Here is a 26,604-nt window from a genome sequence, read left to right on the forward strand (position 1 = left end):
TCTGCTCATCTTGCTCCAAGTTGCATGGTCTGAGGTGGCCTCACCATATCTTACAGTTGCTTCTCGTTTATGTCATTTCCTGTCATCTTACAGTAGACCCAACTGGGCTGCTTCTGATGGCAGAAATATTCCAAAAGAGAAAGAACAGAAACTGCAAAGTCTTAAAATAGCAGACACTTCTGCAGCAATCTGTTGGTCAAAGCAAACTACAAGGTCAGCCCAAATTCAGTTGGTGGAGAAATAAATCCACCCATTGATGGGAAGAGCTGCAAAGAATTTTTGGCCATATTTAATCTGCCACCAGGTTGTTTCTAGTTTTTTACTATAACATACATAAATTCATTATTTAATAAATAGATCTGAGTGTTCTGTGCCATTGGGGTTCCAAGGCCCTGGACTTAGAACAGCAATAAAACTGATTACCTGCCTGCAGGGAGCTAATAGTCTGAATCTGTACAAAAATGACATAAGTAGATGAATGTAAGACTTCAGGGACTCACAACACTAAAATTCTGAAGCGGAAACACTGGCACTTTTAAGTCCGGTTAATGATAGTTTTTAAAAAAGGAAATGTAAATATCTCAAATATGAGGGAAAAGGTACTCATTTTTATTATATGAGGTGTGAACATTGAAAGATCGGTAATCCCCCCCCCCCCTTAAAAAAAAAAAAAAAACACTCGTAACAGTAGAAGAAAGCATCAAAAGTTTGATGACCAGGGCACCTGGGTGGCTCAGTGGGTTAAAGCCTCTGCCTTTGGCTCAGGTCATGATCTCAGGGTCCTGGAATAGAGCCCCACATCGGACTCTCTGCTCAGCAAGGAGCCTGCTTCCTCCTCTGTTTCTCTGTCTGCCTCTCCACATTCTTGTGATCTCTATTTGTCAAATAAATTTTTTAAAAAAGTCTAAAAAAAAAGTTTGATGACCCACCATGTGGTCAAGGCTGTGCGAAAAAATAGATGTTTTCAGAGACAGCTGATAGCATGTAAATTGGTTGAGTCTCTCTGGAGGGCAGTTTGGGAGTTCTGTACATCTTTTGTTCCAGCAGTCTTTGGGACCAACCAAATGGAGAAGTGACATTTTAATTTGTTTTCTTTAATTAGACTGAGATGGGACACCTGGCTGCCTCAGACAGTAGAGCATGCAACTCTTGATCTTAGGGTTGTGAGTTCAAGCCCTATGTTTGTGTAGAGCTTAGTTTATTAAAAAAAAAAAAAAAAGCCTGAGATTGAATATTTTTCACATATTTGTTAGAAATTTCTGATTGCTGAATCCTTTGAACAGTAGTATTGTAGATTTTTCTTCAAAGGAGTGTAGCTTAGGATTCTCTCCAAAATTACTCCAGTGAGGGGGAAGAAATTATTATTCAACAGATGGTACTGGGCTAGTTGAATAACTGTTTGGAAGAAAATGAATTTAAATCATTACTCATACTTCAATGTGAATTCCAAAAAAATTTTTTAAAAATCATGGCATTAAAAGCCAACGATACTTAGCATATTCAGTATTTTAGAGAAAGACTATCTTCCGAGGCTGTAAAAACATACAAACCAAGAAAACAAACATAAGAGAAAAATAGTAGATTTGATCACATAAGGTTTAAGACTTAAAATAGATTAGCTAGGTCAAGTGTGAGCAATAGGTATAAAATGTTCCAAATTGAAAAGCATTTGACGGATCCCTATCCTAAAACTATTAATGTTAAGGCAACTTAGCACCGTGGTTTAGGTTGTGCTCTAGAATTGGCCCCTGAATTCAAATGGACCCCACCACCTCAAATCTTTGACTTCGGACAAGTAATTTAACTTCCCTGTCTCACAATTTCCTCATCTCAAAATTGGAACAAATTGCATTTCCCACCTCATAGGGTAAATTTGGGAGAGTTACATGAATTATTAGTTTATTGATGTTGGACTCATCATTAATATTAGTTGTGCCTGAAGAACAGAGAGAAATCTAAGACCTCAATGGATAAATAAATGAGCAAAGGATAAGAATACAATTTACATGAAGAAAGAGGTGAGGAAAGTAGGAAGAACGTTTTAGAGAGTAGCAGTTGAGACTTTGATTTGGGCATATTAAATTTAAGGACACCTAAAGGCTAAATGTTAATTGAATTGTTGAGGTAACTGTGTTGCCTCTGCTTAAAGGAATATCATAAAGTCACTAAAGGTAATTCTTAACAAAGTTTTTATAGCATAGGAAAATATTAATGAACAGTATTTACTGGGGAAATAATACAGCATTTTTTATATAAGGTATGATCTCAGCTATGTAAAAGAACATGCAGAGAAAAATTCTAAAAAATATTTCAGAAGATTCAGTGTTACATTGAGCGATGGGGTTGTGGGTGCTGAGAGATGGGATCTTGGATGACTCATTTATGGACTAGAGGGTCAGCTGTTTAAGGCTTTCTTGGTTCCACTTCACAAGAACCTACTGCCAACGGCTTAGGCCTGAAGGAGGACTGTACTGGCTCTCATAACTTGACAGGTTCCGTGATGTTTGGATTCCAGGGGATAGCCACTTTGACAAGAAATCTGGACCTCTTGCCTTCTTCTCTGATGTCTTTATTGTTAGCTCTTTTCTTGTGGTGACAAGATGGCGACCCAGCAGCTCCTGATCACATTGACCTGTTTCCTGATAGTTTCGGCCCCACTGTGGGACTCACGGCTTCTTTGTACTCATACCTGACCACTCTTTGTGGCCAAGGGAATCAAGTTGAAATGTGGCTAGGCTATTGTCACTATTCTCATGGCACAACCAGGAAGTGTGGGTGAGCCTGAGATTTTCCCATGGCAAGCGCAGCTCCACAGAAAATGAGGGGCAGTGGGCCCTGACAGGAAAGCAAACAGTTCATTTCTTCTTGCATCTATTTATTTTTGAAATTAAGAAAGTGCAGTTCGTGTAAGAAGTCTGTCTCCTTTTCTCAGATAACCTGTTTGAAGAGCTTCCAGACTCTTGCTGCACCTGTAAATACATATATTAGTTGTGAATGGGTCATAAGCTAGATACTTTTACTGCCTGCAGAGAGTTGTATTTATCAGTCTGCTTTGGAATCATACAGGAGGTTGAGAGGGTAAGAAGAATGATGTCTCAGAGCTTGAGAACACAAACCTTCAATGGCCAATGGAATAGAAGTAGGAACTCTTGAAAACTGGAAAGAATGATGGACAAAGAAAATAACTAGTGCATATTTCACAGAAGCAGTAGATGGCATCATGAGAAAGTGGACATGCTCAGCAGTCTCCATGGAACAGAGGCTTCCAGCTAAGGGATCATTGGTGACTGGATAAAAGTATTTGAGGGGCACGTGCATGGCTCAGTTGGTTGAGCATGGGACTCTTGGTTTAGGCTTAGGTCATGATCTCAGGATCGTGAGACCGACTGCCAGGCTCCGTGCTCAGCTGGGAGTCTGCTTGAGATTCTCTCTCCCTCTCCACCCCTCCAACTCATGCATGCTTGTGCTCATGTGCTCCCTCTTTCTCACATAAGTCTTTAAAAAAAAAAAAAAAAGACTAGTTGAAGCACTCAGTGTGAATGGGAAGTTTGAAATGGAAATTGCAGACAGAAACAACTGGTCCAGATGAGGGGGAGCTGGGCTACACAGTCGGAGATTTGATTTCGATCAGGGAGAGTCTCCTCTTTCTGCAGTAAGGACATGTGTGAATCTGGTGGAAGGACATCCAGGAGGGTTGCTCCTGGGGACCTCTGTTTTCTCAGCACCCTCAGTAATACCTGCACAGAGTAACGAGGTTCACGGGGCAGGAAGGGTATGATTCAAGCTGTGTGAGTTGGGAAGAATCTTAGACTAGAAAAGCACCTGAGCAGAGGTGCCCCAGAACATCGGGAGCCCTTGTTAAGATTAAAAATCTTGAGTTTGGGGGTGCCTGGGTGGCTCAGTGGGTTAAAGCCTCTGCCTTCAGCTCATGTCGTGATCCCAGGGTCCTGGGATTGAGCCCTGCGTCGGGCTCTCTGCTTAGCAGGGAGCCTGCTTCCCTTCCTCTCTCTCTCTGCCTGCCTCTCTGCCTACCTGTGATCTCTGTCAAATAAATAAATAAAATCTTTAAAAAAAAATCTTGAGTTTGTATGATACACAGTTCTCTGTAGTGTGTTCCTTAGACCTCTGAGGTCCTCCACAAGTCCTTTCAGGGTGTCCATAGGGTCAAAACTATTTTTACAGTAACACTAAGGTGTTCTCACACTTTCTCTGTGCTGCCAGCTGCACTCTTGGTGCTGAAGCAGTGGTGAGCAAGACTGCCAGCACCTCAACCCAGGGCAAGGCAGTGGCAGTGCCATGCCCTAATAGCCAAAAACCAGTGCCAACTGCACCTAAGAATGTCCCTGACAGAGCAGTAAAAAGTACTTGCTTTATTAAATCTCGTCCTTCTCACACGTTTTGTGCACATTGTGTGTGACAAAATGAGAACATAGACACATAGAGCATGTCTGCCACATGCCAATTGCAGTGGTTTTTCCTCAGAGAAAAGTGCTTGTACAGTTTGAACTGTGACTGAACTAACTGCTTCTTAAGATCAATCATCAGTAGGTTTTAAGAGCAGGATTCTAAGACTGGGAAATTTGAGAAGCATTGTTGCAGTGGCACAGTTTGAACAGCTAGGTCTTTTTCTCTGGCCCTACTCAGAAATTCAGGCTGAGGATGGGAGTGACAGGTTGCAGCCTTGATATTGGATGAGAGTTTTGCTGGATAGGTGAGATGGACCCGCAGTAATGCTGTGGAGAGCCAGTCATATGACTCACCCCGGGATCTGGGCTGAGAAGGGAAAGAAAAAAGGCTGAAGGACCAGACGGGCAGAGCAGGGTCATGTTGCTGTGTACCCACTGAAGTTAAAGAGAAGGTATGGGGTTCTAGGAGGCTACCAAGGAGAGTCAGGGATCGTGGTCAGATTTAACCCCAGCCTTGAAGGGACTTCCAGCCTTTTAGGGGAAATAAAACCTGTATCCAAGGAAGCATATGCACAGGCAGAATGATTCATGCTATCTGAGTGGTGCCAGTGGATTGCTGTGTGACGTGGGAGGAGGGAGGCTGGGCACTCTGACTGTGGGATCAGCACCTGCCAGCTGCTTCCCGTTTCTCTCCTTTTCCCTTTCTGTAGCTGTGAATAATGCAGAAATAGCACTAGCAATAAAAGGAAGCTGGAGATCCAGTTATTTTTCAAGTAGCAGAAAAAAGCTATCTTCCTTTGCGATTTTTGCCTATAGGTTTAAGGGCCTAGAATTTAACTTGAGAGAACGAAAGGTCTATTTTAGAGCTGCTTAAGCTGCCAAATACCAGCTGCCTTGAAGTGCTTCCCTATTAGTATCAACAAGGTTTGGAGGGGGAAAGTATGCCCCAATGGCTTAGAAATAATGCTGTTAAGATCTGACTTGTGGTCAGACCTTCCTGGATTTTTCCTGACAGATGGTGTCTAATTGGACAAAAGGCCAAATGACTTCTAATCCCTCAAGAAAGTTCTTGGGGAGAGGTTCCTGGATGGCTCAGTTGATGAAGTGTTTGACTCTTGGTTTTGGCTCAGGTCATGATTTCAGGGTCATGAGATTGAGTCCCACATCAGGCTCTGCGCTCAGTGTGGAGTCCGCTTGGGATTCTGTCTTTCCCCCCTCTGCCCCTAGACGCACACGCACGCACACTCTCAAATTTATAAATAAATAAATCTTTTAAAATTCTTGGGGAATGTCTCAGTTCTTTTATGGTAGCAGGGAGCAGTCAGTGGTTGGGAACAGTAGATGGGATAGGTTTATCACCTGGGTTACAGATAGTAGGACTGGAATGTGCAACAAGTCTGAAAAACTGGTATGTCATGTGTTCATATATCTGCCTGGGGTTCTGTGGGGCCTGGCATTAAGGCCAGAGGTACCTGAGTTATTGACCATTGTGCTGTACTATCCTGACTTTGGAGAGAGCCGCCTCTGAAACCTAGCCTGTTCATGGACCCTGAAACCTCGCATCATGGCAGTGGGGATGTAGATCTTTCCGGTCCTGACAGTGCTTCATTCAACACCCTAAGAGCCTCCTAGATTCCTAAGAGCCTCCTCTGCTCTGAAAAGTTCTCTAGCCCACAAAGTAAAATGTCACTGTTCCCTAATTTCCTATGGTAGACTCATGTGTATTGAAAAGATGATAGGGAGGCAAAAACAGAAAACATACTATTTGTAGAAATGCACTCTGTTGGGCGCCTGGGTGGCTCAGTTGGTTAAACAGCTGCCTTCAGCTCAGGTAATGATCTCAGGGTCCTGGGATCAAGTCCCACATCAGGCTCCAGGGAGCCCACTTCTCCCTCTTCTACTCTCCCTGCTTGTGCTCTCTCTTTCTGTCAAATAAAAAAATAAAATCTTTTATTTAAAAAAATATGCGCTACATAAAAAATTTTTTAGTTTTGTGGACACGAGCAAAGTTATGTGTTGTGTGGAATATATCATGACAGTCCACAATGTAGCTTACCACATTTATCTCCCAGTTGTCTTAAAGATTGGATGGGTGACATGCAACAAGGGAAGTCACAGGTAGGAGCCAGAGCTGAGTGCACATGCAGGCACGCACACACGCGTGCACATGCACACACATCCTCTCATGCCTGTTCTTTCAATGACCTCAGGCAGTAAGGTTCTGCCTCCCGGTGCTCTCCTGAGGTTGACTTCCTTGCACACAGCGGTTAGGCACTGTGTAGGTTAGATTGTGTACTGGCCTGCTGCTCTCCAGGATTGAACACAGTTTTTAGTGAGTAGATAATTAAAATGATTTTCCTTTTCCATTCTTCTCAGGACTTAGTGATAATGTGCTGATTTGCAGATGGATGAGATCAATGACCTAATAAGTTATCACTGTAAGAAACAAGGTTTCGTTGAGGAAATGGCAATGTTTTCATCTTTGGTTTTGTTTATTTTATTGATAACTACATTCTCTAAAAATAAAAAGAAGAAGAAAGAAAATATTCTTTATTCTGCTAGTAGTTTTTCAGACTTGGAATAGATTATCAGACTTGTTCCTTGGAGTTCTTCAATTTTTCAGGGGTGCCTCAGAGCTGCAAGCTAGGACTTAAGAGAGCTGGGTAGCTCCTTACCTACCCCCTGTCAAGAGCCTTCAATTTGAGGAAAGGACCTGCTACCTAAATTGGAAACCCTGTTCTGAGCATCATTAAATAAAAGCACACATTTTTTTAAAGAGCAGTAATATCTTTTCTAGCATGTATTCTTTCTCACTGAAACCCGCTCCTGATACTAAATATAGGAACTATTTGGTCATATTTTCCTTAACCCATGTTGCAGCCACTGTCAGCCATGACCTTTGGCTTTCTTCATGGCTTGAAGTAGTGCATGAACACTAGCTATGGAGGCCACCAGGGTAAGCCATTCATTAGCTGTCCCTCCCTCTTGGTCCTTTTGATCCCACACTTTCTGTTCCTGTACTCTATACAGGGAAGAAATGTTCAGCTGCTGACTACCAACTAGATCAAGAGAATACTTTAGGGGTGCCTGGCTGGCTCAGTCAGAAGTGTGTGTGACTCTTAATCTAGGAGTCATGGTTTTGAGCCTCATGTTGGGTGTAGAAATTAGAGATTGCTTCAGTAAATAAACTTTAAAAGAGAGAGAATACTTCCTTTTGGATCTTGGAGAAAGATGTCAAGCTGCAGAGTAGGCCAAGGGGCCCGTGCTTCACACATACGGAAACCACGCAGGAGGACAAGTGACCATTGTCTTCTATGGCCTTAGAGGCCTACCATATGTGTTGAAAGATAAATTGGCCATTGCGGAGAGGACTTTTGAGTTGACTTAAGAGAAATATATAACACTTTTCCTTCAGATGTCTGCAAAGCAGAATGGTGGTTTAGGAAAAGTTCAGTTTTGTAGGCAAAATTGACTTTGAACTATGGTCTTCCATTTTCAGCATTTGGCTGATTATGTCACCTTTCTAAGTCTAGATTTGTGATTGTCAAATGGTCATAATCTCCAGAAGCCCAGATAATAGTCACTCAGTGTGTTGGCTGTTCTCCCCATGGTGATGCTTAGTTCCATTTTTTTGTCGGTCAAGTTTACTTAAGCAGGGAATGGAAAGTAATTCAGTAAATGTTCCTTTGGCTTCTCACTACTGCAAAACCTTTCTTTTGTAGCTCTGGATTTACTGGACAAAATGTTGACTTTCAACCCTCACAAGAGGATTGAAGTAGAACAGGCTCTGGCCCATCCGTATCTGGAGCAGTATTATGACCCAAGCGATGAGGTAAGACCAATACTCCTGGCTGCTTCTCCAGGGATATCTATCAGCCAGCAGCAGGCCCAACCAGGAAGGGCCCAGATATCATACTTAGACTGACCCCAAGAGGTATATGGTGCCACCCCTGGTCCTCTCAGTAGCCCACATCATCTGCCTTGAGGAGCAGTACTGTCAGCACAGCTTGAAACCTCTCCCCACCCCACCCACCAAGCCCCTTCTATCTTAGAAAGTTTCCTCCAGGCCACCTGCAGCAGGGATGGGGCTGCAGGAATGGATGAATAAAGGGGAGCACAGATAAGGGGTCCAAGACTAGAGACCATTGTCATGGTTTGTGGCAGGAAGAGGAACCTAAATCAGAGTGCCTTCCTGAGGGTGGAAAGGAGGCCAACTGCCTGCTTGGGGAGGGGCATTGCAAAGTGAAGGGGGGGTGCGCAGCTTGGATAGTTCCCACTGTGACTTGATGACTTCATGTCTGGTGTGCCTCCTTGGGGATGGGGATACAAGAGCCTCTTGTGGTGAGAAATGAGTCCAAAGATGGATGTGGCAGGCCTCTGGAACATGCTGGACAGCCAGGTAAAGATACTGTGTGTCATGTTCTCTCCAGGAAAGTCCTAGTTTCCTGGCCTCTTTGACTCTTCTGAGGCTTTATTCTCTGGACAATAATAAAGAAAAATGCAATATATACCCAAGTTTGGGTCTTTCTGGTTGAGGCTCACATGTAGAAACCAAGCCTTCTTCACACTCTTGTTTTAAAAGCGGGGAGAACCAAGCAGAGTGTGTTAAAGGGGAAAATGGAAGAGGGAAGGAGAAGGTATAAAAGCTAAAAACTGATAAAGAGAAAGAACAAGTCAAAAAGAGAAAGTATTTCCTAACCAGTTCCCTTCCATCTCTGTCCCCATCCCCTCAGAAATACTGGGGGCAGCTTGCAAAGATACCTCTAATTTTATAAATGGGAAAGGAGGGGATAGTGTAAGGTTTGGAGCTCTGACTAGCCCTGTGAGCCTCCCATGTCCTAATCGCAAGCCTGGGTGGTACCCCAAACCCAATTAGGGAGTTGGGAAGACCAGAAAGATGGCATATGTAGGACACAAGTGTGACCCCACATAGAGCTGTCCTTGAGAGAGAGAACTAGGTATTGTTTTTGTTTCATGGACATGAATTCTCTACCCCCTTTCAAGAAACCAGTGCTTAGTGCAGAGTTTGGTGTCCCATGTTTCCTTACCCTAAAGGCCTGATTTGAGGATTACAAGGAAAATTTAGAATTGCCTGGTAACTACTAGGCATCCACTGATTGACAGCTGGAATCCTCATCAGATTAGTTCTAGAACATTATGTTAGTTTGGGGGTACTTAAAAATCAAAATATAAATAATAGCAATTGACTGATTTCCTTTTTCATATATATATATGGGAATTCCTTAACAGAGACATTTTAAATATGTACTTTTTTTTTTTTTTTAAGATTTTTTTATTTGTTTGAGAGAGAGCAAATACACAAGTTGTGGGAAAGGGGCAGAGGGAGAAGGAAAGGAGACTCTCCACGTAGGGCTCGATCCCAGGACCCTGAGATCATGACCTGAGCCGAATGCAGACTCTTAACTGACTGAGCCACCCAGGCACCCCTTTTTAAATATGTACTTAAATAGCCTTCTGATTAGTTATAGAGTGTGCTGAAAAATAAAAATGAAAACTCACATAAAACTATGACACAGATCACTTTGTAGTCTTGTTACACAGGTATTAAGATTTTGGAGTATTTTCGGGGCGCCTGGGTGGCCCAGTGGGTTAAGCCGCTGCCTTCGGCTCAGGTCATAATCTCAGGGTCCTGGGATCAAGTCCCACATCGGGCTCTCTGCTCAGCGGGGAGCCTGCTTCCTCCTCTCTCTCTGCCTGCCTCTCTGCCTACTTGTGATCTCTCTCTGTCGAATAAATAAATAAAATCTTTAAAAAAAAAAAAGATTTTGGAGTATTTTCTTCTCGGTCTTATATTTCTGTATCTAAATTTAAAAAAAAACAAAATAGGCTTCATGTTGTTTAACACAAACGTGCACATTTCCCTCTGATATTAATCTTCCTTACAGCTTCATTTTTTAATGGCTTCATAATATTTTTTCACATAAAAATAATGTATTTAAGTACATTGATTTGAGTAGCCTGGCTTTTGATTATATAAACATATCATTACCACCTACACAACAGTGAATTTCTGTTACTTCAACACCTAGTGCCTTAAAAATTTGAAATTGATTTTGGTTTTAGTGATAAATTCAGAAGAATGTTCAAAATGGATGTAGTTGCTCCCCATCCATTTATTACATGTTCATACAAAGTGTGCCTTTTGGAGCGTGTAGGTGGGATATGGGTGCGTAAATGCTTTATCAGAGCTCTTGGTTTCCATCGATGTCAGTGCTGCTGTATACATTTCGGAGTGTAAGCCACAGACATTATGATCAGTACATGATTACCTCTGCCATAACCACCCTTGTCTGCTCCCCATCCTGTGCTCTCCTACAGCCCATTGCCGAGGCGCCATTCAAGTTTGACATGGAGCTGGACGACCTGCCCAAGGAAAAGCTCAAAGAGCTCATCTTCGAAGAGACAGCTAGATTCCAGCCGGGATACAGATCTTAAATTTGTCAGGTACCTAGAGCTTTAGCCACATGATAAATCCTGGTGAGGGAGAGAGAATATGAGTTAAATGTTATTAAAAAGAAAGATTTCCTTGAGTTCCATGTGGAAACTTCCTGTGCTTAAGTCAGAAAGTCTGGTGAGCAAGGCAGTGGTATCAGTAAGATTTTCAAAAAATTGTGTTAAAAAAAAAGGAAATGCAGATCTTGATTTTAGAGAACATCCATAAAGAGGGGAAAGAATAGTGTGGAAACTCGAGGGAGTGGAGGAGTGAGAATAGTGTTCAAGTCTGTAGAAATGAGCAGCGAAGTCAATAATTACAACCAGGCCTGAAGCATTTGCTGGAGAAATGCTTTGGACAGAGCAGCCCAGGAGAGGCTGGAGGTGTTTCTCCGTGGACAGCGGGGTCATGCACAGCCTGGTGACTGGTAGCTACATGGCTGCTTTGCTTGCAGCAAAACGGGAGGCTCCGTGAGGGTGGTGAGAGAAGAGTGGCTTCTGTGGCGGTATGCGTCTGATAGAACTGTGTCTCTGCTCCATTCTTTCTGCCCTGTCCATTCTGTTTTTATACGTTGGGATCTAGAGACAGTGGTTCAGGCTGAGGGTTGGCAGTTGCAAGGCTCAAAAGCAGAAGCTGCTTGGGGTGTTTCACACAGACACCGTGTAACTGGTCAGAGGCCTTTAGAATGGCTGGATAGGAAAGGGTGGGGTTACCTGCAGTAACTCCAGGAAGCTGTTCCCAGGGACCTCCAGCTAAAGGAGCAAAAGTAAAACGGTTTTAGCCAGGCTCCTTGATCATCACACAGCCCAGCTAGGGTGCTGGGCACCTGCTGTAACTGCAGCTGTTAGAGCATCACTATTGCTGTGAATGGGGCCAGGAGCCTGTACTGCCACTGATGGGGGCACCCTCTGGAGCCTGAAGCTGCCGTTAACTATCCAGTGCCTATGAAACCAGGAGCCTCCCTTCTCCTCAAAAGTCGTGTGTCACTAAGAAGCAGAAAAAAGGAAACCTAGCTTTTCCTGCATTGCCGGCCTTTGGCAGAATCTCATCAGAAGCCAGTCACCAGTGAAGTCCAGCAGTACAGTTGACAGTCTCCCAGCCCTGTCATTAAGGACAGAAGACAAAGGAAGGGTAGAGAGAATTGAGGACTGACATAGCCAGCTCAGCCTCAGGGGGCCGAGGAAACCATCATCAGGCAGAGTAAGGCTGGGAACCAGTAGAGAGTACACTCTTCTAGTGTGGAGGAGAAAAAATGGGGTTTTCAGAAGTCTGGTGACTTTAGGGTGCCTGGGTGGCTCAGTGGGTTAAAGCCTCTGCCTTTAACTCAGGTCATGATCCCAGGGTCCTGGGATCGAGCCCCGAATCAGGCTCTCTGCTCAGCGGGGAGCCTGCTTCCCCCCCTCTCTCTGTCTTTGCCTGCCTCTCTGCCCACTTGTGATCTGTCTGTCAAATAAATAAATAAAATCTTAAAAAAAAAAAAGAAGTCTGGTATCTAAGCATGAAGGGTTGGAGGAGAAGACTGGGTGGGAGAAGAGCTCAAAATGAATCTGTGAGCTTCCAGACCAGAGGGCTAGAGGCTTGGACGAGGGCTGTGGAGGCGAGAAGTGGTGTTCGGCAGAGTGGAGGAAATGCAAAGTCTGAAAGACTCCAGATTTACTGACCCTAGCACCTGACACTAGACATGTCCTAAAAGACAAACTCAAAGTGAAGTGTGGAAGAAGCACCAGCTTGTAGGACATTAGGAACAAGCTGATAAATAAGCCCTTTGGGATGAGAAAGAGGCTGAGGAGGACAGAGTCTAGCAAGGCTTGGATTCATTTATCCTTTCATACCCCATGATGTTAGAGTCTATTAAAGTATTTATGTATAATGATATGCAGGGTCACTCACTGACAAAAAGTCAGACCCCAGGACCCAACCGCTTTGACTACTTGAGTCTCCTTGGGTTCTCCATCCTGGTCCCTTTGCTTTGGTGCTCACAGTGGAAAGGGTCCTGTCTCTCCCAGAGCTTGTTTCCCTGTGTCTGCACAAGGTCAGATCAGCTGCATCAGGGTTTTGGAAATAAAGTTTTATCTGGCCCTTTACAAGTACAGGTTTTCTGACCCCTGGCCTAGAATATTGAGCCGAGCTACTTCGGTTGCTTTTCTTTCTTCACAATCCTTTTAACAGCTCATTTTCCTGAAGTCCGTTGGTGGCCTCTGTTTTTCTCCATCTTTTTCTTGATAAGCTCACACATACTGCATACTTCTTCTGGGACAGGCACATGTTAGACTCTCTAGGGAGCAGAGCAAACCTAAACCTGGCCCCGAAGGAGCACACAGTTTAGTAGGGGACAAAGACCAACAGAACTGCCACACATATTTTTAGTGTGAGAGAGAATGCCAGGAAGGAGGTTGGTGCTTGGCAGTGTGGGGCTGGGGAGTCAGGTCTGCATGGGAAGCTGAAGCCCAGGCTTACCAAGGAGCCCGCCTCTCTCTCATAGGCCTCTTCAGTTTCTGAAGCATCAGGAAGGTGATTCTAGGGCACTAAGGATGTTGGGTGACCCAGAGAGCAAGGTACCCTTGGGACTACTGGTGCAGCTGCTGGAGGAGGAGGGCAGTGCAGCTGCCACGGGAGAACGAGACAAAGGCAAATGTGCTCCTAGGGCTTCAGGGCGCAACTGCTGGCCTGATGTCTCCTGACGGAGACCACAGCGGCTGCCAGTGTCCACCCCACTTTATGAGAGTCCAGGATTAGGGCTTGTTACCAGGGAAGGGGTGGCAAAGACAGTCACTCTGTGTTTAGTTCACTTTCGCCACGGTACATGATTATAGCCTGACTTTTTTCCCCCAACTTTTTGTTACTGAATCATAATTGACATATTAGCTTCAGGTGTACAGCATAATGATTTGATTTTTTTTTTTTAAGATTTTCATTCATTTATTTGACAGAGATCACAAGTAGGCAGAGAAGCAGGCAGAGAGAGAGGTGGGCAAGCAGGCTCCCCGTTGAGCAGAGAGCCTGATGCAGGGCTTGATTCCAGACCCCTGAGATCATGACCTGAGCCAAAGGCAGAGGCTTAACCCACTGAGCTATCCAGGCACCCCTGATTTGATTTTTATACATCACAAAATGATCATCTCTATAGATCTAGTTACCCAGTGTTTCTTAAATTACAATTTTTAACTATTTTGAAAAGTTGAGTTTTACAATAGAAACCCGTTTTCCTCCCATATCTGTTCATCTGTTCTTCCATCTGCCTGTCAGTCTATCTTACTTCTTTCTTAATGCATTTCCAAGGAGGTCCCAACATCTAGATTGGCTTATAATTTAGTCATTAGAATATAAAAGTAAATCCAGAGGAAGGTGGAGCTGGGGGCACTCATTAAATTCTGGGCCAGGTTCTTTCACAAACATTTTATTTTGTTGCTCACAGCAACATTGACTGAAGTCAGTATACAGCCCATGTTTATGACTGAGGAAACTGAAGATTGCACGTGTTTAAGCATTTTGCTGAAGATTATACACTGTTGGCAAAGTTAGGCAGCTCTGGGTCTTTGGTCTCGGAAATCCCATTTTCTTCTAAGTTCAGTATGCTGCCTTGGAGTAGTAGTTCTGTGCTCTGGAAAAGGCTGAGGAGCTCATTCACAATACTATACCACAATGTTACTGAGTTCCCAGCCTGCAACAGTGAGATTAGATGCTACAAACTGGAGTGTCAGGGAGGTACAGGTGCTGGAACATACAGGGACTTTAAAGAAAGGTGATGTTGACTGCCCAGCCACATAGGAAAGAACTAGAAAACGTGCCCACACAGGACCTCAGAGTACAGCCATGGGGACACCTTTGCGGGAGGGGATAGCAAAGCCTACTCCAGGAAAAGCCCCACGTGTCCCCTCCTTGACTCAGCACAGGCTTTACTGATGCCCTCAGTGGTCTGAAATGATCGGGGGTGTTCATTATATTTCGTTTAAGTGGGTCAGTTTTAGATAATGTGTCCAGTGAAAAGTTAAAAAATATGTCTGTGGTTAACTTTGTGACAAGCCTCCTCTTGCTAGAGGCTGGTGAAGGTAGGTGCCTAACTTCCTTCCTCTTCTGCCTGTTGGTGAATTTTCTCAGACCGATTAATTTCTCCCAGACAGTAGATTTGGCTGCAGTTCAGAAGAGCGTATCTCTAGAGGGAGGTCATTTCCCATCTCTGAGTCCATCTCCTTGTCAGAGAGTTGGGTTATAACAATCATTCTTCCTGCCCTGACTCCTGAGTGGTAGATGAACTCCCATTTTGCCTGAAAGTGCATTGTGAAATACCAAAGTGACATTCTGCTAGATCATACTAGCAGACATTTCACAACAGTAAGGGTCTCTCCAAAGGGAAGATCTATTTTGTTTGCATTTTGACACACTTACGTTACCCTCCAGCCATCTCAAGCAGACTTCCTCATCAGAGCCAAGAACACAACGTGATTGGAGTAGTAGTGTTTCACTTCTCCACAGTGTGATGCAAAACCAATGGAAACCTCTGGATGAACCTAATTCATTACATATGGATGCCTTAGGCAGTGGTTCTCAGAAGTGTGATCCATCTGTGCCTTGCCCCCCAACAGTCTGTGTTTTAACAAGCTCTGCAGAGGATTCTGATGCTCACCCTTGAAAACTATTAGCCTATAAAGGGTTAGAGTAGATTTGATTTGTAATATAATCTCTTCATGTAAAATAGAGATATTACCATAATGAAGGGGGGAAGGTGTGCTTCTTGTACTTTGATGGTGTGACACTTCTAGTAGACCTCTTGCAGGTGGGTCCTGTCAAGTCTAGAGAATGAGTGAAGACTTGTCTGCAGGATGCCACCTGCTGTCTCTCAGGGAGCTGTCCTTCAGGACTGGTGGGGCCACAGCTGTCAGATCACCCCAGACCTACGTGATCAGAACTATCTGCTGCTCCTGGGAACCATGCCATGGCTCCCTGCCTCACCAGAATCCAAGCCCACCAACCTCACACTTCCAGCCAGTACTTCATTTTGCTTGTCCTGCTTTGTTGCAGTTGTAGGGAACTTGACTGTTACAACAACACGCTTGGCACTGTGTGGTTGATTCTGTCCTAACTGGACATCCAGAGAGGGAAAGAGACCTGGTAAGAAGGGGAGGTAGCAGGAGTGCCTGGCTGGTTCAGTCAGTGGAGCGTGTGACTCTTGATCTCAGGGTGCAGGTTTGAGTCCCACATTGGGTGTAGAGATTGAAAAAGAAAAAAGAAAAAGAGGTCACAGATGAATGTTTTGCGTGGTGTGTGTGTGTGTGTGTGTGTGTGTGTTTTTCAGAAGGGCGTGGAGAGAGGGAGAAGGAAAGAGTCTTAAGCAGGCTCCATGCCTAGCATGGAGCCCGATGTGGGGCTTGATCTCATAACCCTGAGATCGTGAGCCAAAATCAAGAGTTGGACACTCAACCAACTGAGCCATGCAGGCTCCCCAAATGTGTGGGGTTTTTTCCCCCGAGATTTTATTTATTTGCGAGAGAGCGTGAGCAAGAGACTACAATCAGAGGGAGGGGCTGAGGGACAGGGAGAAGCAGACTCCCTGCTGACAGGGAGCCTGACCTGGGGCTCAGTCCCAGGATCCCAAGATCACCACCTGAGCCTAAGTCAGACGCTTAACTGACTAAGCCACCCAGGGACCTCCCAAATGTATGTTCCTTCTTTTTCTTTTTCTTTTTCTTTTTTTTTTATAAAGATTTTTATTTATTTATTTGACAGAGAGACACAGCGAGAGAGGGAACATAAGCAGGGACAATGGGAGAGGGAGAAGCAGGGTTCCCACTGAGCAGGGAGCCCAATGTGCAACTTGATCCCAGGACACTGGTACCATGACCTGAGCCACCCAAGGACCCCCCCCCCCCAAATATGTGTTCTTTACAAAGACCTTCAGATCCTGGTTTTGACCATTGGAGTGGTGGATACCGTAGTTAATAAAAGGCACCTGAGGAACACTGAAGTCTGCCAAGCTGCAAGTGTGCATGAGTGCGTGTGTTCCCTATTTCACAGAAATAGGGAACCTCCTCTGAGGTGCCCAGGGAGAGGCGCCTGCAGACTGGAGGCCGAGCCCAGTCCTTCAGAGCTGCCCTGTGATGCGCACGCCCTCGTGGTTCCAGGTGAAATGACCTTCCCCCTCTGCTTCCCATTTTTCCAGTTTTCGTAATGTTGGTACATTCTTTTCACTTCTCCATTTTCCTAATATTGCTGCTAATGTTGTTTTAATGTGGGTCATTCTTAACTCATAGGCTTGTTTGTTTGTTTGTTTTTCAATAGGACAAGGGCTCAGAGGACTGGACATGCTCAGACATCGGTGTTGTTCTTCCCAGTTCTTGACCCCGGTCCTGTCTCCAGCCCGTCTCGGCTTACCCACCTTGACTCCTTTGAGCCGTTCGGAGGGGCGGTTTCTGGTAGTTGTGGCTTTTATGCTTTCAAAGAATTCCTTCAGTCCAGAGAACTGTTCCTGGCATCCCTGTGTGTGTCACCCACTGGTGACCTGTGGCAGTATGTACTTTCAGTGCACCTACTGCTTACCGTTGCTTTAGTCACTAATCGCTTTCTGGTTTGAAAGATGCAGTGGTTCCTCCCTCTCCTGAATCCTTATGTGCCGCCCTGCTGACCCATGCAGTCACACCAGAGATAGTTCTTTCCAAATTGGCTCTCGTCACTGGCCTCTCACTTTATGATAGGGAAGGCTACTACCTAGGGCACTTTAAGTCAGTGACAGCCCTTTATTTGCACTTCACCTTTTCACCATCAGCGTTTCCCCGGAGCAGGAGCATGTGGAAACACCTGGGATGTCTTTGCAGCCTGCAGCAGGTGCTCCCATCTCGGGAACCTTTGGGGGCACTTGCCCGTGTCTTTCCTCATATCATGTTAGTCACTAGCATATTTAAGGTTTGTGCTGTTTGCCCAGCTTTTAGAAAACTCATTTTTCTAAATAAAAGAAAGAAGTACTGCACCCAGCAACTTCACTGTCTAGATTTACTGTGGTTTCTCACACTATTCATAGAGGTAAAACACTCACCCAGATGTGTTATCTGCAGTACTGTTTGCAAGGCTTACACAGAAAGATTGAAAGTGGCAGCTGCACTCGGGATTTAGTGAGAGATGGACACTGGAGCAGGGCACTAAGGAAGGCATGTGGAGAAGCAGCCCGCAGGCCAGCTGGATGTCAGGGCAGAGCTGCACACGCAGGGGTACACATGCCCCCAAGCTCCTTCACATGGCGTGCCACGTTCAGTGTAGCCACGTCCAATGCCTCAGGATTTAGCAGAGAGGAGCCCTGCGTCTTTAAATAAGAAAGTGTACAATTCTTTTTCCTCCTCCAGCATGTCAGCATCTCAAGTTCATTTTTCAACCTACGATATAACAATTTGTAATAAAGCCTTCATGAGCTCATGACATGAAGCACTGTTCTGTCATCAAGTACTCTCCAATGTTTCTGATACAGCTGAGCTAAGACCATGAGAAAAAGCTAGCACTAAGTCATGTTTGGAGCTCTAGCCCATATTATCCTGATCTCTTTAAGTATTTGTTCCTGCCACTGCATACTGTGGCGTTGACTTGGTGTTCTGTCCCAGTGCGGTGCCTCCTCTTTACTCCCCCACTGCTCTCTGTGGTGAGAAATTTGCCTTGTTCAATAATTACTGTACCCTCGCATGACTGTTACAGCTTTCTGTGCAGAGATGACTGTCCAAGTGCCACATGCCTATGATTGAAACGAAAAATTTATTGTTACCTCTGAGTTTGTGTCCCACGGAAATGCTATCCAGCAGATCACTTAGGAAAACTAATTCTATTTTTAGCTTTTCATTTCTCAGCTGTCCTTTTTTTCTCGTTTGGTTTTTGACAGCAATGGAGAATGGGTTATATAAAGACTGCCTGCTAATATGAACAGAAATGCACTTGTAATTCATGAAAATAAATGTACATCTTCGATCTTCATATTCATGTTAATATTCAGTGTCGATTTCCTCTGGATCAGCGTGTCCAAATGGACAGTCCGCTCCACTCTGTGCTTGGAGCAGAAATGCTTGGGGGCCTCCTCTTTCCACCCAGGGAACTGCCCCAACACTGGTTTATATAAAATGATTTAGAGGGCATTTCTGGTTTCCCTTTGCATAGCAGAGAATCGACTCTCTGACATGTTCCTTTACTCAAATCATAGGTCTAAAATAATATGTCAAACTATGGTGAAGACGCCCAAACGTCAGGTTGCATTCTCTGGTTCTCGTGTGCCCCAGAAATGCTGCTGGGCACCATCTGAGTGCTGGGAAGGACTGCCCAGTATCACTTGGCCCACACCAACCGGCCAGGGTGCTGATGTTCACACCTCACAGGTGAACAAAGGACGGCTGACGCAGCCTCAGAGATCAGAACCACATCTAGATTCTTGCCCTAAAGTACGTGATTTTCATCTCCGTGCTCAGAGCTGCCATGTAAAGGTCTGCACGGCATTGATAGGATAGAGGTTTGACTGTTACTTGATATATTGGTGAGTCAGTTTTCATTTTCAAAGAAGCATTGACAGTTTTCTTACTCTTATTTCTTTGTCCTTTTTAAATGGAATGTTAGTATTATGAGGTTAATCTGCAGTCCTCTAAATAGAAAGCCATAGCCTTGGTTACTAAATACCTGGGGACTGCAGGCTGTTCCATCCCCCTCGCTGGTACTGTGGAGTCAGATTGGCATGAAACCACTAACTGCATTCTAGAATCACTGTAGTCATAAGTTGTGTGCTTCTTATTAATCATGCCAAACTTGGTTTAACAGGTCAGAGAATTGTCATAATCAAGGTACCTGTGAAAAGTACTAGCTATTATGTGTGATAGGCTTGTCATTTGGAATCTTCTTCCATCTCTAAAAATGTACTGCTTAGATCATCCAGATTCCTTATTGGTGATACTGAATGCCTCCATTTTTAGTATGCTCAGATAAGCTTTCAGACTAATGGCTTTTTTGGTGTCTAAAAAGTAAGCAAAAAACTCCTATTGAAACATTCCAGTCTTTTCATTTAGTGTGAAACAAAATACCTAACGAAGCCAGTGGAATGGATTTGAGAGAACTCATGACGACTCTGTGCTGACACAAGTCTTCAAAGCTGAGGGAGACACGCAGACCATTTTGATGCATGGGTAGAAGAATACCATTGTGTTTGTGTGCAGTACACAGTGCGTGGTGTGTTCACAGTCTGTCCTGCTGCTGCAGGCATAGGTGATGGGTGTGCAGGTTCCTGCTGGCTTTTGGAGCCACACGTGGCTCATCACTGGTTGTGTCTAAGTAAAGAGTCACACATGTATGCTGCCCACACCGCATGCCACATAACGTTCAAACCATTTAGAGGAGACTATTTGACCTTTATTTGCTTATATGTTAATACGGTTTTTAAATTGGTAACTTTTATATAGTATGGTAACAGTATGTTAATACACACATATGCACACATGCTTTGGGTCCTTCCATAATACTTTTATATTTGTAAATGTTTTGGAGCAATCCCAAGTTTAAGGGAAATATTTTTGTAAATGTAGTGGTTTTGAAAATCTGAGCAATCCTTTTTGCTTATACATTTTTAAAGCATTTGTGCTTTAAAATTGTCATGCTGGTGTTTGAAATATGATACTCGTATAGTGCAGATGAGAAGCATGTAACAGTAGATCTGTGGTCTCTCTCACTGTAAGCCAGTTCGGCATCATGGATCGGAAATGACTGGGAATCCAGAGGGAATTCTCTAGGGTTGCACCAGGTTTACCTAAAGCTTGTTGCCTTTTTTGTGCCGTTCATCCGTGTAGAGCACTCGAGAAAGTTCTGAAACTGCTTTGTATCTGCTTTGTACTGTTGGTGCCTTCTTGGTATTGTACCCCAAAACTCTGCATAGATTATTTAGTATAATGGTAAGTTAAAAACAAATGTTAAAGGAAGATTTTATTAAGAATCTGAATGTTTATTCATTATATTGTTACAGTTTAACATTTATTTGTGGTATTTGTGATTTGGTTAATCTGTATAAAAATTGTAAGTAGAAAGGTTTATATTTCATCTTAATTCTTTTGATGTTGTAAACGTACTTTTTAAAAGATGGATTATTTGAATGTTTATGGCACCTGACTTGTAAAAAAAAAAAACTACAAAAAAAAATTAGAATCATTAAATTGTGTCCCTGTGTTACCAAAATAACATAGTACTGCGCATGTATAGCTTAATTGGAATTTCATATGTGAACATAAGAAGTCGTCTAATCCTTTATTACAGTGCTTCCCAAATGAGTGTGTTTGTAATTTGACTTTGCTTATAGTAACCAGTGATAGAACCATATGCTGGTACTCTGAAGGCCAGTGGGATTTTAGTGCTCCATCAGGTTTTCCAGATTGTTCTTCAGATGCTTGGCTGTAGAATGGGGAAGAAGGCAGTGCTGGGAATTCAGACACGGTGCCCATGTGCGTCTCTTCTCATCTTCCTAAACTTCAGCACCACTGCTGCCGAGGCAGGTGTCCTTGGCCGCCTCTTTTTTCAGACCAAGATAGCAAGAATGTATTAGGGACTCTTGGACATTTGGTCCTTCTCAATACTGGGCATCGTGCAATGACTTACAGAACAGAAATACTGGACAATGTTTTGGTTTGGTGGTATAGAAAGAGCACAAACTTTGGGCCCATACATGTGGGTTCAAAACCCACCATCTGCTGATAACTGCAGCTGGCTTTGGGCCATTGTGCTGTTCTCTGCTTCAGCCTGTTGTACACTCAGACCTTCGACTGGAAAGTGGAACTTGGTATGTCATAAAGATTATACAAATACATTTTAAGTTTCTAGCTCAGTACCTCAAAAGAAAGTAAATAGTAGATCTTTCAAAATGCTTTATATATTTATTTGTTTTTATTTATTTGTTGTAAGGTAGCACTAAGACATCTGTTAACTACCTGCTTTCTATTCATCTGAGTGGGGAGGACCGTGTGAACATTTTTTCAGGGAAATGAACTGATCTCACCTAAATTGATCGGTATTTGAAACATTCATGGAATTATTGCATTAACTTTCCCTTTGAGAGGTCAACACTATTGTCTCCCAAATGCTGTGGAAATCAATTGTAATGATCATCTTCCTTCAGCACAAGGAATTAATAATCTTCTTTTTACACATTAACTATGATGAGCTCCTTGTCTTGGCAGTGGTGCAGCCATTCCAGTTGGCAGTATAGACTCAGATCTTGGTTGGTTCTCTGTATTTAATCAGAACCAGAATGTTCAGAGTTGACCAGTGACCACACTGCTCTTCTCTTGGGAGAGCAGAAGCCAAGCCCAGGTCACGGGGTAACAGCAGGTAGAGGCAGGTGCAGACCTCCCTGAAGCCCCAAGTGTGGAGGAAGGACAGAGATTGGGAGGAAGGACAGAGATTGGGGGTGTCCACGGGGAAGCAGTCAAGGGAAGGTTTTCATCAACGATGGCTTAACCACATTTGAATCTGAGGAGACCAACCCAGAGAGGGGACAGTGTTACTGGGCCTCACAGGGCTGAGGGCCAGGGAACGGGGTGGGGGGTGGGGGTGTCAAGGTGGACGTGGCACAGGGGGCTCGCTCTCTCGGAGTCTGGCACCAAGGAAAGCTGAAGACAAAGGTCCTTTGAAGAAAAGGTAGAGAGGAGGATGTGGAATGAGGTTGTGCCCCATGACAGGTGTTTTTTAGGCGAAGTGGGAAACAGGGTCTCTTGAGAATAAGAAAGAGCCAGTATGAGAAGCAGAAATGAGAGGAATGCGTGTCCCTGGAGGCCTGGCTGAGGTGATGCCCGTAAGTCTGTTGTGCAGTGCCAGGGCAAGACAGGCCCAAGGAGGCTGGGGGAAGTGTGGGAGGGAATGGAGCGCAAGTCCCCTCACCTCTTGGGTGTAGAGATGCTTTTCCTTTTTAATTTCTTGGTCAGAGGAGCAGGGAAGCCATTGTGCCGTATTTAGTAAGACCAAGAGGTAACAAAGCCTATTGTCAGCTGTGGAAATGGTGGGAGGACTGGGAGGGCACATCTGTGGTGGGAGAAGGAGCGAGGGGATGTGCAGTGACCTGGAGCACGTGGGACGCCAGGGCCAAGGCTTCCAGGCCCCGGCACTCGCAGGATGTCTGCTGCAGACTGGTGGTGTGGGCACATGAGCTGGCCTTCTACTCACAAAGTGTCACCAAGCTGGCAGAAACCACCTTGGAGAGTCAGGGACCGGTGGCCCTCTTGACCACTCCCAGAAATCCAGGCTCCCTTTTTATTCCCCTTCTAAACTCTAGAGAGTGCCTTTGCTTCCTTCCCAAAGTGACTTCCACACTAAAATATCCTGTTCTTGGGGAGCCAGCAGACTCTAGAGGCTAGAAGATGTAGGCTTTCCATGATGGCGCCAGCTGCCAGGGAAGGAGGACCGGACCGCACTAGTGCAAGGCCCAGGAAGGGGAGGCAGGAGCCGCTCCAAGGAGCCAAGGTTGACTTCTTGCAAGGAATTGCGTTTTTAATTGCTTTTGAAAGTCTTTGCTGTGTGCACACATCCCACACAGCAGTGATTTTTAAATATTTTAATCACCAGAGCCCTTTCATGAAATCCGTAAAATCTGCCTGCTGTGAATAAGCAAGGGTGGGACAGCCCAGCGCCTCCCAGGGGTGGCATCACGCTTACACCAGAGAGGAATCAAAGAACACTCAGAGGCACTGGAGAGCAGAGCAAGTGCCACGGAAGGGCATCATTGAAGAGGTGGAACAGGACCCCACGTGACTGTTAGCATTGCCCAGTGGGCCAGCAGCTTGGGAGTCCCTGGCAGGAGGAACCCGCGAGTAGGTGTGGCGAGGTCCCCCTGGTTTGAAAGTGCAGAGAAATGCAGACCAGTGGAGAAGGACAGATGAGGTTGGATGGGGCAGTAGGTAAGAAAGATGAGCTTGTAAGGCAGCAGGAGGCAAAGCTCGCAGAGCTGCCCTCGTGGCACCATCTGTGGCAGGGAAGACAGGCATTAAATGAATAGTTAAAACTACAGACTTAATAAGTGCTTAAAAGAGAACAGGAATGAGAGGCACCGTCCTGCTAGATTATAAAGTGTGCAAAGGCAGCTGCATTAGCCCCAAGTGTTTTTGAGCATGAAATGGAGGCACATTAGAACTGGATGGTACCATGGGGACAGTGTGTGCAACTCGGGCCCCCAGAAGGCCAGGATGGTCCCCAGCAGGGAACTCAGGACCAGGAGAAGTCACAGGAGTGCCCAGGCTCTCAGTTCATCCTCCAAAAAGACGTTGCTACTGTCAGTGATGAGCAGATGAGACCAAGTATTTTACTGAAAGAAGGATGAAAAAGGCAGATGATGTCATGGCAGACGAGGAAACAGGATGCTTTGACCTGTCCTGCCTTTTTTTCCTCACAGATGAAGGCAGAGGGGGCCTGTGCATTCATTCTGCGGCCACTCCCCGGACCCTCAACTGGGTTGCCACACAGGAGGGGCGGGGCTGGCCCTGGTTGAATTCTGTCCGATTTAATTCAGTTCAGTCTGCAAGAACGAGGCAGACGTCCTCCTTTCTCAGCTGTGGCCGTGAGACGGGCATGCCCGGCAAACACCGGAGATGCTGTTTGATGGCTGATTCTCTCCCACAAGTGTGGAGTGGAGTGCAGCTGCACTGACCTGGGGCTGTAGGGAGCCCACCAAGCCGGCCCTGGCACCCCCTTAGACCCCGTGTTGTGCATGTTTCCCACATGCTGCAGACGAGTTGGTGTGCCTGTGCAAGCTCCTATCTTGATATAAGAACATGCCCTCATCAAGGTTGCATGCCTCACCTGGGATGGGAGAACACAGGTCTCCCCCCATCCCCCACCCACCGCACATGGAGTAGCTCCTGAAGGGGAAGCAGACATGCACCCCACCTCCTGAGGGGCCCCTGGCAGGTCGAGTCCTAAACTCAGCTCCACTGCCAAGTGGCAGAGGGCCTTCAGCCAAGGCCATGGGGGCGTCAGTCTGCTGGTGAGATTGGGATGGCAGTCACTGCCTCCTAGTGGCCCCCAGGACTCTGGAGGAAAGGTGTGTCCCATGCCTACAGCAGCTTCCACAAGAGCTCTCTCCCTCCCCTTTCCTTTCTTTGTCTTTTCCTGGTCTGGCTTTGTGTTTTGTTTTTCCTTGGAGGTAACAGGTATCTGTGTCTGGGTCTGGAGGCTTCATCAGGGGCCCCCAAGGGTACCCCCTCAGCCCTGGTCTTCTGTACCACGTCCCTGCCTCCATCTGACCCCACACCCTTCTGGGCTCTGCCCTCCACAGCCTTGAGGGTGAATTGGCAGTGTTGGAGCACAGGCCCAAGGCCCCAGAGCAGAGAGATGAAGCCCCTTCCATGAAGCACCCCACCACTTGGGCTGTCGGTCCCACTGCCCCCCAGATTCAGGTAGCACTCCTGGCACACAGGGATTTCTAAAAAGCAGTTGACAGGTACCAAGAGGTTTAATACTTTGTGTTAGTCTGGCAGTTGGAGAAGGGCAATTATTACAGTTAGAAAACATGGTGTGGAAGATGCCCTATCTGTGCCTGGGGGAGGGGGGGAGCTGCAGACAGGTGCTGAGAATTCCAGAACATTCTGTCCCCCAAAAATCAATTTAGTTCTTCCCATTGCTGGTTTCTTACGTTTACTCTGTGCATAAAGTAGACCTTGAGTTGTGTGTTTATGACTCCTTTTTTCTCCCCAGGACTCTAATACATGCATTAAATCCAGAAAGCAGTCAACTTACCCTGCCAGAATTCTCTTGGATCTTGGGACACCCTGTCTCTCACTGGTGGTTCTCAAAACAGCTTAGTCACTTCCTGACCCCCCGCATCTCCCAAGAGCTCCTCTCCACCAATTTGGGCCACTCAGCCCCTTTTGGCTCATATCCTTATTTTTTTCTTTTTTAGTAGACTTCATTGTTTTTAGTAGTTCAAGAATGGCAGGATAACTGAGCAGCTAGCCGGCAGAGCTCCTAGTACCAGCCCCGCCCCTCACCACGGGCAGCCACAGACCCTTTTGCTCTGTTGTCTCTATACGTTTGCCTTTTCCAGAATGTCATGTAATTGGAAATATAAAGAGTGTAGCCTTTTCAGATTGGCCTCTTCCATGTAGCAATGTTGTGTTTAAGCCCACTTCATGTCAGTTTATAGCTTGATAGCTCATTTTTCCTCCAACTTTATTGAGATACAATTGACAAGTAAAATTGTATATATTTAAGATGTACAACATGAAAAAAAAGAGATGTACAACATGATAATTCAAAATACATGTGCTTCAAGGGATGATCACCACTACCCTGTTAACACATCCATCACTTCACAGTTTCTCTGTGTATGTGTAATGACAACACTTAAGATCTACTCAGCAAATTTCAAGTATACAGCACAGTATCACTAACTACAGGCACCATGCATCCCCAGAAGTCATTCATCTTATAAGTGAAGGCTTGGACCCTTTGACCAGCATCTCCCCCTCTCTCCTACCCCCCCAGCCCTTGGTAACCACCCTCTCCTCTGTGTTTATGACAGCACATTTCTTTTCATCTTGGAATAATGCTACATTGTATAGGCATCCCACAGTTTGTTTACCCATTCACCTATAAAGGGCATCTTGGTGGTTTCCTCTGGGGGAATTATGTATAAAGCCGCTGTAAACCGTCTGCACATTTTCCTGTGGATGTAAATTTTCATCTCATTCAGGTAATACCTACCCTTTGGTGCATGATTGCATCAGACACATACAATTAAAGGAAGAAATGATTTCTCTACAG

General features: G+C 45.1%; 1 protein-coding gene across 1 annotated transcript in view; it reads left to right on the top strand.

The window, feature by feature from the left end:
* The window catches only part of MAPK1 (mitogen-activated protein kinase 1), a 105,752-nt gene extending 84,716 nt beyond the window's left edge, over window positions 1–21,036 (top strand). Inside the window, exons 7-9 of the mRNA XM_004742524.3 lie at window positions 8,129–8,238; window positions 10,746–10,871; window positions 17,137–21,036. Coding sequence (XP_004742581.2) covers window positions 8,129–8,238; window positions 10,746–10,862 — 227 coding nt within the window. The 3' untranslated portion in view covers window positions 10,863–10,871; window positions 17,137–21,036. The remainder of the gene's footprint in view (window positions 1–8,128; window positions 8,239–10,745; window positions 10,872–17,136) is intronic.
* The last annotated feature ends 5,568 nt before the right edge of the window (window positions 21,037–26,604 follow it).

This window comes from Mustela putorius, unplaced genomic scaffold, assembly GCF_011764305.1.
Source record: "Mustela putorius furo isolate JIRA1106 unplaced genomic scaffold, ASM1176430v1.1 tig00003858_pilon_pilon_pilon, whole genome shotgun sequence".
Taxonomy (NCBI): domain Eukaryota; kingdom Metazoa; phylum Chordata; class Mammalia; order Carnivora; family Mustelidae; genus Mustela; species Mustela putorius.